Here is a 12,292-nt window from a genome sequence, read left to right as displayed (position 1 = left end):
CTTTTGCTAAATTTATGCTCCCTGTATTAAGAAACACGGAGGGTAGTACACCTGTGTTTTCTTTCCCTGCACGTTGCCTCCATTTAGCTACCTCCCGACCATGTGGGCCGTTTGTTGTTCTTTCTTCGTCGTAAAGCCAGTGCCGCCACAGGCCTCTCCAGTACTTTAGTGCGCCGCCGATACCAGCAGCTGTTGCCCGCTTCCACGGCTGCACTCCGGCGAGAAATGCGGCGTACTTCCGAGCTGGATGCGCTGACGCGGCAGCTCGGATCGTTGGCGTCGTCTCGGTGCTAAGACTGGTATGCCACTGGTATAGATGTAGGTACCGATTTTAATCAATCCCCTTCCCTTGCTTCTTAGTTTCCACCTCCGTGGTTGCAGCTCGCAGTCGCAGGAGCTCGATTCGTCGAAGGGACATCGCGGATTTCAAGATTCTGTTCTTCAGGCAAGTGGGGATTTCTTTCTAACCTGCATCTGAAGGGGAAAATAAAGAGGGGGTAAAATGGTAAAGGAATTCCGACTCTTGGATATAGAGTTCATGGAATAAATAAGAAATTGAGAATACCCCCATTTATAGTTGGATGACTTAGCAGCTACACATCATCCACTATTGTAGAGCCAGCAGAGATGATATGGTCAACTAACTTCCATCGTCACACGTTGCATAGATAGAGAACGGCAGCTCAACTACTACACCGAAAAAGAAAAGGGGATGGTTCAGTTTGCCTCATTACCTTTTCTCAAGTAAGAAACATGGAGCTGATATGGTGTTGTTCTGGGGCAGTGACTCAGTGAGCTATGTACCTAGTGCCAACTAACCATATGAATGCTGAGCGCACCAAGATGCCACATAGTATATGTCTAGGATGCAATGCAAACCTAATCCCACATACCTGCTACATATTTTTGATGCACTGAAAGTGTTGTTTGTGTCATACTTATTGTTGATTTATCCTCATATGTATAATTTCGAAAATAAAGGAAAAGAACATATTTAGCACAAAGTGGTCACAGGTAGGCAAACTGTCAAACAAGGGCATGTGGCATGTATTCTAAGACGGTGATCTCACTGGAAGTGTCATCCTTTCTTTTTCATAAGCTGAGAATATTCTATCACATGCTAATGGCTGTGTCTGCCTTTTCCTTCCTATTACTCTCAGATGCTAATGGCTGTGTCTGCCTTTCTCTTCCTACTATTCTCAAGGAGCTACCTTTCCCCTTGCTTCCCTTGTTGATCCGCTCTCCTACTGGAAACACCATTTCCTATTCATCACCCACATACTCCTTCATACACAGGCTGTCTTCATCCCAGAGTGAGAATCACGAGAAGGCTGTGACAACAACATGCTGAAGAAATTGCTGTTGAAGACTAAGAGCAAGAAGAAGAAGGATGCTGCCTCTTCTGCCCTCCCCACTTTGGATCGCCTGCACGAGGTCTTTATCTCTTCCCCTGTCCAGTTTATTTTGTTTTTTTGTCTTTCGTATTCTCTCGGTCTTTGCTTTCTTCCTCGAATTTCATCAGTACTGTTGGCAACTTGGCAAGCCAGGTTGGATTTTGGGTATGGAGGCTCAAAACGTTTCAAATTAGTTTCCATCAAGAAAAAAAAAAGTTTCTAGTTAGCAACGAATATATAAAGAACAGAAAGCCTCAGAACTGTAGCGTGTATCACCCAAGTCTGTAGTAATAGTAATCTGAGGAAGTAGCCATATCCGTCTTTTTTAACTACTAGAATACGGTAATGTAGATGTCAGTACTTCTGTATCCAACAGATTTTCAGAACACAAGCATGGACGAAAACAATACAATTAAGTTTTTTTTCTTACATGGCCGAACCTTCCAATTGGTTGCAGATTTTGACCATTAGTTGCCATTTGTCTAGAAAAACTTAGTTTGTTGATTTGAAGATATGGTCAACTCTGTCGTCCTAGTCATTTATTGCCCGTCTGCTTAGAGGACATAATAGTAAACTGTTGTATTTGATGCTGATATTGATGTTCCCCCATACTCTGTTTCTCGTTTTTCTATCAAAGTGATGTCAGCGTGACCCTTAGTATACTACACAATCAAGTAGCAACAATCAATAGAGTATGTTTTCATGCACACAAAATCAGTGTCATTATAGGAATAAGAAACTTATGCAAAGGCCAAGGGAAGGGAACATTCAAAGTAGGTTGATGTGTATGCATTCCCAGCTACAGCTCAGTTTTAGGATGCTAAGTAGTCTATTCCGTCTTCTCTTTGCTTTTGTTGCATACATTTTCAAAATGACAAGAGTTTTCACAACAGTGTATTATCATGTTGGAGATAGTTAATTATCCGAGAGAACTTGATAGCCTCTTATATGGCGAGGAGCGCATGTTAGCTGGACAGAAAGATATCTTTGAGTTGCCCGAGTTATGAGTACAGTTCAAATGCTAATATTAGTAATTACTATCATATATTATCCATTCAGAGTAGCTTATTTTTATTGTTCTCTGGTACGTGTAGACCCTGGAAATGCTGGAGAAGAAAGAGCGTTTTCTTCAGAAGAAGTCTTCTGCAGAAGTAGAAAAGGCGAAGGATTATACAAAGGCAAAGAACAAGAATGGTAAGTGTTCTGTTGAAAAATACTGCATTTGTTTGTAAGGTCCCAGGTATTTGCACAGAATCCATTGACCTAAGACAAAACTTAAACACTGCTAGTTTGCGAACTTGAATATCCGGAAGCCATTCAGTGCTGGACAAAACATTTCTTAAAAAATGTGATGGCTGTGTAACTTACATGAGAAATTACTTCGTTGTTGCAGCTGCAATTCAATGTTTAAAGAAAAAGAAGTTCTATGAAACACAAATTGAGCAGCTGTCAAATTTTCAATTGCGAGTCCATGATCAGGTGACGAAAGATGTAGATGTATCTTCAATCATGGTCACACATATCTGGATTCTCAAAGGTTGCAATAAACTAATGGGAATTTTTTTTGTGTAGATTATAATGCTTGAGAATGCTAAGGCAACTACTGACACAGTTGATGCTCTGCGCTCTGGATCATCTGCTGTCAAAGCTATTCAACAGTCCCTGTAAGATTCCACCTCCCCTTCTCTGTTTCCATTTCAGTGGCAGATGCAGGTGTAGGATTCCCATGCAGTGTGCATCCAGGAGCAGTGCCCACTCAATTCATCCATGAATAAGCTACATGACTTGGATGTGCAGGCCATCAGTTGCCAATAACATGTCCTTTTTTATGAACCGACCATGCAATTCTTGTGCAGGAGTATTGATGACATTGAAAATGCAATAGATGATGCGAACGAGCAAACAGAAAACATGAAACAGATACAGGAAGCACTTGCAACACCATTCGGTGCTTCAGCTGAATTCGACGAGGTGTGTTGGTTCTCTCCCCTTTGCATCAGTTTAAAAACATTCCGACCATCGTCCACATGTACCGTCAAGTTTGAAGATACATGACACATTGTTCTTTTTCCGAAACAGGATGAGTTAGAGGCGGAGCTGGAAGATCTCGAGGATGAAGAGCTGGAAAATGAGCTGCCTGAACCACCACAGGGGATACCCGTGGCGCCATCTGCGTCCGAGGCAAAGTCTTCCCGACCGATGGCCAATGATTTCGCTGAACTGACCAAGCTCCAAGCAGAGATGGCCCTTTAGAAACTGTGTTTCAGGTAGGATGCTGACATTGCAACCTCTGTATAAATCGCAGACATTCTGATGCATGCATGTTGTGAAATTGAGCCTGTTTTGTCGAACATCCATTCCAGCCACTGCACTTCTTAACTGAATGGCAGCGCTCTTAGGTTCCTGTTTCCCGTCTATTGCATCTTGATCAAATGATTTGCATAGGCTTTTGGAGAATTGAAATCCTTAGGAAATTGGCCTACGATGTTTGATTTGTAGGATTCAACCCTATAGAATTTTCTGAAGAAATCATTTTCCTTTGCACTATGTTTCACAGGAAAGTTTGAATCACTCAGAGATATGAATATAATCTGTGGCGGTTCAGTCCCACGAACATTTGCATAAGGAAAACCCCACGACTCTTATCTCAACAATATATGCGTCTTCGCATCTGTGCATTACTTCTCCTGTTCTTTTCTTTCACCATGTGTAAATTCAGAGAAATTTCGCATGTACTTCTTTACTCCAAAATTTATTCTTTATGCGGCAAGAGCCCTTAAATTGGTCATTCACTTGTTCCTTGTTATTTCTTCACAATTTCAGTAGCTGAGCCAAAACCAGTAGCTGCAGAAACAAACGAAGAGTGACTCATAATAAACACGCAAGGCTACATTTCATCATTCCATCTTGCAGCATTGCTAGCTGCGCACAAGTTGAAGCTGATGTGCACCCAAAAAAAAAAGGCATCCTAGATACGTTGATGTACCAAACTACCCATCTAGATAGACAACATTTAACTATAGCACACGGAAAAAAAAGTTCAATTAGAACTGATACATAGGTTAACCCTAAGCTAGTTACTGAAGATGCACATGAGATGTCGTCGATCACCATGGTGCGGCCGCCAGCTGCCGCATAGCCTGGTCCTTCTTCTTCCTCGCACTCGACTCCACCATCTCTTTCATCTCCACATCCATCTCCTCCAGGGCATCCTTCAGGCTTGCCATCCTTGACTCGAGGGCTCTCATTTCTTCCGCGGCACTATCTCGCTCCAGCTTGACTTTTTCATACCCCTCACACTCCTGCGCAGCAACCTGGAGGTCTATGGGCGATGGCTGAGCAGTGAGGAGGACAAGTAGGCCGTCGACGCGCTTGCGCAGGAAGGCGACGTCCATTCCAATGAGCTCAAAGGATTCCAAAATCTTCTTCCAGGCTGCAAGGTCCTCCGGAGAAGAGGAAGAGGCAGGGGAGGCCTTGATGCCCACGGCGATATTGACCGTCTCCATGATCACGCCTGCAGCGAGCACAGGGCTTATCTGCTTCAGCAGATGCCTGTGGAGGAATGCCTTCCGTGCAAGGCAGAGCTCGTAATATGCCGTGCGCATGTGAGCTGGAATTAGTTTGTGGTCGATGACCGAGCCGTCGATCACGATGTTGAAGTCTCTAAGGCTTGTCATGGTGTTGAAACCGGTGTCTGCGTCGTCTGGAGATCTGATGCCGTTGTTGTCCGCTGCTTCTTCAATGGCTAGGTTGCTGCTGTCATCATTGGTTCCATTGCCACCGAGTCTGGTACCTTCTGAATCCTCCTTGGACATGACATCATCATCCGAACTATTTTCTTCTGCATTGTGGAGGAAAACACATGATTAGGAAGATCCAAATTTGATAACCTATTTAATAAATTAGCAAGTGCACAAATGAACGTTCAAAAACAATTTCTCACCTGATATATTGTTTTCCTTGGATGTGTCCAAATTCAGGAGACTAAGGGCTCCATCAGTTGTAGTGAACTTATTTTCTCTTAGTACGTACACCTGAAAAGAAGAGGCGAAATTATCAAAAAGGGTAGCACCCCTGCCGTGCATTTGAAAACAACAATTATGAAGGAATGATGGAGCAGTGGACTAAATATTTGTGAAGCACAACTCGCCTTAAATCTTGTTGGTCTCACGAGTTGAAAGACCACGGCATCGCCTACTTTAAGATCATGTTGTACCACAAATCCATGCCACCCACCACTGAGTCCCCCCTTGCGAGCTAGGTAATTTGTATCATAGCTGTGCCCATCCTCATCTTCTAATTCAACTGTAACATCATGGTCTGGAAGATAATTTCTGCAAAAGCTAACCGGGAGCCCCTGGGAGAGGAACACAAAGGTCAAATACAGAGGGGCCAAAAAAGAAGCTACATTAATGGTGGCCCATTCTTCTTGGCTCCTCCATTGAGAGCTCAATTTAGCAAATTTATCCATGCTCTAAAATTTCTAGTTCATCCTATGAAGATATCAAATCCCTTGTAATTTAGTCTTCTAATAGAAAAGGGAAAACTGAATGTTGCTCATAATAACGGGATTACCGGATTCATCGGCATTGGACAAACATCCGAACACGTATTAAACAGAGACGTACCAGCCAAAAACCCCTAACAACATGCGACTTCAGCATAAGCTTGATAAAGCTTGGACCTTCTTCTGGCAATTTCTCATTGACCTTCACAGCTCTGTCCCAAGCAGTGCCATAGAAGTCCTTAACACTACAATTTGTTTGAAGATTCAGGTGAATAATCCAGACACACTTGATGGCTTTTTTAACAAACTCTACTCATGAGAAAACAGCGAAAGTTGAAATACCGAGCAGATCTCTTCTGGCCATCATCATCAGATACCTGTCGAGTCAGAACTTGTTCATAGTTAGTCTTGCTGCAGTTTTGATTCAGCCATCCACATTCCAGAGTGTATCATATATCTTGATATGCTCACACTCAATACGGCATCGCACATATTTTTTGTACAAAAGAATGAGTGCCATAAATGAACAAGTCATTCAATCAAACTTTGAACAATAAAAATTTCTAAACTGAAGCGATCTGAAATGATTCCATGTAGGACCTTACCTCTGGCTCCAAATCGCCATCCTTGTCTTTCTTGCCCTCACTGCTTCGGCTCCTACTGTCAACCAGCTGCGGTTTCTTGCTCTTGGCAGATTTGGAACCTGGGGGCCTCCCGCTCTTCATCTGCAACACAACCAATCAAAGCAGATCAACATGTTCATAGCTAGTCTATTTCTCTAAAAAAAAATTACTTGGCCATAAAAAATGCGAAGTTTGAAATACGTCAAACTTTGAATAACAAATATGTATTAACCGAAGCGATCTTTAATTATTTTTTCTAAGGCCTTACTGTCGGCTCAAAATCATCATCTTTGTCACTTGTCTCAAAATCATCATCTTTGTCACTCCTGCAATCGCTACTGCTGCTGCTGCTGTCAAACAATAACCGCTTCTGCTCCATCTTGCTCTTGGTAGATTTTGAACCTGTTGGCCTCCCTCTCTTCCTCTGAAAATAAACCAACAAACCAAAGCAGAGCAACGAATTAAATTTCTACTTACATTCGGCTAAAGTCTTGAGATAATAACAAATAACCTGAGTTATGAAAAAAATTGAAGAGCCAAATGTCTGAAGCATTATGAGTTTATTTGTTCCTGAAACACACTTCAAATTGCGTATCTTTTGTATTAAAAAAAATACCAAGAAGTGCACTATTTACACGACTGCAAACAAAAAAACCAAAAAATATAAGAAATCTAAAAAAAATTGCTAATAAAAACTAGAGAAAAGGAAAAGAAAGCCAAAAGAAGCAAGAAAACTAGTCTTAACACTATCTAGCCATCGGAAGCATGATGAGTTCATAACTGAAATCTTTAGTACTGTTAGCAAGCTTGGGTGGGATTTTGGGCAGGAAAGCTTAAAACATTAGTTTCCGTCAAGGAAAAATGTTTCTAGTTAGCAACAAATATATAAAGAACAGAAAGCCTCAGTACTGTAGCGTGTACCACCCAAGTGTATAGTAATAGCAATCTGAGGAAGTAGCCATATCCGTCTTCTGTAACTACTAGAATACTTTAATGTCTTAACAGAAGCAATCTTAAATTATTTAGTCTAAGGCCTTACTGTCGTCTGAAAATCATCATTGTTGCTACTTGTCTCAAAATCATCATCCTTGTCACTCCAGCCGCTGTCGAACAATATCCGCTTCTGCTCCATCTTGCTCTTGGAAGATTCAGCACCTGCTGCTTGCCTCCCTCTCTTCCTCTGGAAATACACCAACAAACCACAGCAGAGTAACGAATTAAATGTCTACTTACATTTGGCTGAAGTCTGGAGATAACAAATAATCTGAGTTATGGAATTTCTTGTAGAGCCAAATGTCTGAAGCATTATGCGTTTATTTTTTCCTCGAACACACTTCAAATTGAAGTATCTTTTGTATTAAAAAAAGAATACCAAGAAGTGCACTACTTACACGACTGCAAACGAAAGAACCAAAAATTATAAGAATTTTTAAACAAAATTGCTAATCAAAAGTTCAAAACTAGAGAAAAGGAAAAGAAAGCCAAAAAAGACAGAAAAATAGTCTTAACACTATCGGAAGCATCACGAGTTCATAAATGAAGTATTTATTTGTTCTAATTTTATGAGTAAGACATGTTAATATCACACACACAAATGCAAGGATAAAATTAGGGGCTGTGTCTTTTTTTTGAGAGATGGGTGTGTGTCTTTATAAGTTTTAGTGAGGTCTTTGCTAATTTTCTTTGCTCCCTGTTTATAACTAAAGCCTGGGAGCTTTTCTTGACCATTCTCCAGGCTCTCTGGCTTCATGATCTTCCATAGTGAGGAAATGTCAAAAAGTTGGACGCTTGTACCTTATACCGAGATGGAAAGGAAAAACACGAGGAACTATAAAATATGAAGACATTATTTCTTTTATTAAAAGGGATGCTCTTAATGGAGCCATTTGTTCTCTAATTAAAGTCTATTCAAGACAATTAAATCAATAAAACACTTACTTTCAAAATAATATAGTCATCAAGTTCTTTAGACTGTTCACCAAAAACAATAGCTAACTCCTCATCCTGCAATAACAATTTTTTTATTATTGCATCAGGAGAAGTTGGATTTAGCAAAATACCAAAAAGAACAACATATATAACCAAACAACATCATTTTTTACGAAAGCAGTTGTAGCCTAATGCAAGCAGACATTGTGTATTTCTATTAGTCGCTTCATTGCTAATGGGGCACTTTGTGAAAAACATAAGTATATTAGCATGAACAAAGATTCAGAAAAGAAAAGGAGAAAAAGCTGATAAAATTGCTGAAACAGCATTCCGTGAATTGAAGGTTATCACCGTCACCTTGAAATCACCATCCTCGTGAACGTGTCTGCTGTCGTCAAGCAAAGTAAGCCTGTGATGCACCAGCGCCATCCTCTTCCCCATCTTGGTCTTTGCAGACCGGGAATTTCCCGCTGGCGTCAATCTCTGGAAATCAAGCAACCAAGATGCGAGTAGACATCAACAAACTAGTAATTTAATTAGCACTAAATCTCAAGTAGTCTAGCAGTAAGTAGTAGCCAATAGTCAGTTCAGGCGTGCGAGGGCTGCGTGCGTCTGCGTTGTACTCGCTTAAAATAAAGTGAGTGAAATACAATATAACATGGAAAAGTTTTAACAAACAATCAAATGTTGTATCAACAGGAGAAAGAGAATCAACCGATCTCATAATCAAAGTCCAAGACACAAAGTGTGGGTGAACTAAACATTGGGGATTTTTTTTTCGTTCCTCTTCTCAAGGACCGCGTCTGTTTCTCTATCGGCAAGAATCACCTTGCTGAAAAATTACTCCGGTAAATCGACGAAAAAGAAGAAGCTAGTCTTCCGAAAACAAACGAAGACAGCATAAAGAAATCCTAAGCGTCCCATTAATCGGAAAGCAGAAATAACTACACGGCAATATCAAGAGAAATAGAAATATATATGTATAAGTAAATATAAATAAATAAAGGGCTCCCTCTCTGCAGTCTGCACAGGGCCAGATCAGCAGATGATATGGCTTGCGCGTGGGAGTTTTGTGTTGGAACTCGGAAGAGATAGAGAGAGAGCTTGCTTCGAAGGGCTCGTCGATCGCCATGGCTGGAATCCTCGGGAGCTCCGCTGGACGTTTCGCGAAGTGGGATGGATATGCCAGAGAAGGAAGACGCCGGGGAATGTACATCGGTAAAACTTGTAGTACAGTACCAATATAGAACGGAACGGGAGGACTAGAAAGTGCTAGCCGACCGTTCGGAAGCTACAAGAAAAAATGCCTTTTATCTCAGTTATTATTTGTCTACGGCTGGAACTATACATGTGTTTCGTACGTGTCCCGTTAACTAACTAATACCTTCATTATTCGCAATTACCTCATGCTCTAAATTTAGTGAAAGTTAAAATTTATAAATTTTACCAAATATAAAACAACATACAATTTGAAAATGTACTTGATGACGATTCTAATATATATTTTATTTTATAGTTGTTGATATTTTCAAAATATTTGGCTAGATGTTACAAAGTTTAACTTTGATGAAACCCATAAGGGCATGTACAATGGGGCGCTAAGAGGGGACGCCGGACGAAACTCCTAGCCGTTATGCCTTAATCCCGTCCGATCATGGGATTGGACTGAACACCGACGCGAAGCGGGGCGTTGGGCACGTTGTTGATTTTTCTCGCGTAAGAAGCGGCTCCACTCACGGGAAAGCGCTGGAAAAAATGTTTAAGCGTCTCCCGCTATTGTTTGCGTTGGGGATAGGAACTCTTATACAACCACTATCCATTTAATCATTAATTTTTAATGCATAAGCGTCTTCCTAAGCGCTCCAGCATTCTATATATACCCTAAAGAGTAATTGTAAACAAAGGAAGTAGTAGCTCGATCGCCTGCTACTTCGTAGGGTTTTTCTTTATTTTTAACTATGTGCTTCGTTGATGTCTTGACTAGTTTTGGACATTTTATTGGTGTAAAGAATTGGTGTCATTGGTATGTTCACGATATTAATATTTTCCTATTTGTAAAAAACCACTTGGAGGAACTAATTAACTTCCAAACATAGGTACTACCACCGTTTTCAAATATATGTCTTTTTTAGCTTTTTAAAACAGACATTTATTTCGAAACGGAGATAATACCACTATATTTACCGTTCGGACACACGTCACAACATACTTTGATTAACTTTTAGTAACATTGTGAATATCATCGTCACGTTTTAATATTTTGACCAGTCGTACGAGCATGCTGCCCGAGACTCACACGGTTTTGACACTATGTGTCACCGCGGTCACAAGGTGTGTGGTGCGTATGGAGTGGCAACCGGCGAGTGGTATGTGCTGGAGCTTGAAAGTGATATGCATGCGCGTACGTGCGTGACCGACGAGCGGAGGAGGAGAGGAGTGGACACACGCATACGTGTTAACACCTCGCTGGTGACTACGCATTCATTTATGGGATCTCTTCATTTATTAAACATGTATATATAGTAGAGCATGCCACGATGATCAATCACTCACAGCAGTACCTAAACCACCACCAATGTCAACAACTGGACTATATAAGAGGTTCTCCAAAAGTGATGCCTCAAAAAATGAAACAATATGCAAACATTGTTGTCACCTAACCAATAGATTTTAGGTTTTCACCCTGAAAAAAGTTCGAGCTATACATATAATGCCTACAACCAGGAAGGATTGTCATTGTCTAGTACAACCATTGAAGGTCCGACCTATGGTAAAACTTGGTACTTTATTTGAATAATTAAAGATAAAAAAAGAAACTTTCTTGAAACAACGAGAATGCAAAAAAAAACCAAAAAATCAAAGGCAAATAAAAACATGGTCTCCGCAAACATTTAAAAGGGATCATGAAGAAAAAACTAGAACATGAGTTTAAGATGATTTACTTGAAATTAGTTGAAAGAAGAGGGGGATGCATGGGCATCCCCAAGCTTATGGTTTTGCTAGTTCTTGTCCTCTTTTCCTTTATCACCATATCATGTCTCACATCTCAAACAAATAAATATTCTCATCTCCATGATACTACAATGCCTACAAAATGGTTAGTTCTCCAAAACAATAGTTTTTACCAATATGCAAACTCAATTAATTATCGAGAAACCATTTTATTAAAAATCAAACATATATAGAAAGGAAATACTCTTTTTCGTTTTGTTTTAACGTAAGAAGAGTTTTAATGAATATAGACTTTGCAATGGTTCCATTGGCATGAACAACACATGCTCAAGGTCGACCCCAACTTCTCCATTGCTTATCTTTCTCATTTACTCTCGATAGTTTATTTTTATTTTTATCTAAAACTTATAAACTAATTACTATGCAATAATAGGTAAAGTTATTTTACAATTTTATAAGACATATCCAAGCTTATGCTTTTGTCATCCTCCTTCTTTTGTTATTCCTTGGCGCTCTCAACATGATTTCTTGCATTCAAACAATTAGTACCAAGAGGAATATTCAAGCTTTTAACATATCTAAAAATAACTCTTTGACATCATTGAAAGCCATTTTTCATTTTCATGGATTTATATATTTATAACAAGGTACTAAAAGTAAACTAGCAATGCAAGCAAGAATAGAAGCCTAGCGATACGCTCCCCGGTAACGGCGCTAGAAAAGTATATTGATAACCCCCAAGTGCAGGGGATCACCATAGTACAATTCGATAAGTATATGAGTGTCGAACCCACGAGGAGATGAAGGTAAATATCTATTCTCTAAAGCCCTATAACCCACTTATATGGCCTTCTATGCAAAGCTAGGAACTATAATATGTATGAAGT

At 40.2% G+C, this 12,292-nt stretch overlaps 2 protein-coding genes across 3 annotated transcripts; one reads left to right on the top strand and one right to left on the bottom strand.

Annotated features, from left to right (window-relative positions):
- The first annotated feature begins 381 nt into the window (after positions 1-381).
- Positions 382-3,941, top strand: LOC124653179 (vacuolar protein sorting-associated protein 32 homolog 2-like). Of its 2 annotated transcripts, XM_047192247.1 has the most exons (7): positions 382-445; positions 1,297-1,434; positions 2,489-2,588; positions 2,788-2,873; positions 2,967-3,058; positions 3,251-3,365; positions 3,474-3,941. In XM_047192247.1, exons 2-7 carry the CDS (start codon positions 1,345-1,347, stop codon positions 3,645-3,647), a joined length of 657 nt encoding a protein of 218 aa, XP_047048203.1. In that variant the 5' UTR covers positions 382-445; positions 1,297-1,344; the 3' UTR covers positions 3,648-3,941. The 2 variants fall into 2 exon arrangements, with proteins under 2 accessions (XP_047048203.1, XP_047048202.1); XM_047192246.1 differs by lacking the exon at positions 382-445 and having other exon boundaries at positions 1,137-1,434.
- Positions 3,942-4,425: 484 nt separating this feature from the next.
- LOC124656339 (B3 domain-containing protein Os01g0234100-like) lies at positions 4,426-8,894 on the bottom strand. The gene is made up of 10 exons (XM_047195101.1): positions 8,805-8,894; positions 8,463-8,528; positions 7,564-7,704; positions 6,793-6,948; positions 6,507-6,626; positions 6,263-6,278; positions 6,023-6,210; positions 5,545-5,751; positions 5,338-5,428; positions 4,426-5,232 (listed from the first exon to the last, which is right to left on the bottom strand). The coding sequence occupies exons 1-10, from the start codon at positions 8,892-8,894 to the stop codon at positions 4,502-4,504; spliced, it is 1,806 nt and encodes a 601-aa protein (XP_047051057.1). The 3' UTR covers positions 4,426-4,501.
- Between the last annotated feature and the right edge of the window lie 3,398 nt (positions 8,895-12,292).

This window comes from Lolium rigidum, chromosome 5 (genome assembly GCF_022539505.1).
Source record: "Lolium rigidum isolate FL_2022 chromosome 5, APGP_CSIRO_Lrig_0.1, whole genome shotgun sequence".
In the NCBI taxonomy this organism is placed as follows: Eukaryota; Viridiplantae; Streptophyta; class Magnoliopsida; order Poales; family Poaceae; genus Lolium; species Lolium rigidum.
This window is presented reverse-complemented; position numbering and strand designations above follow the sequence as displayed.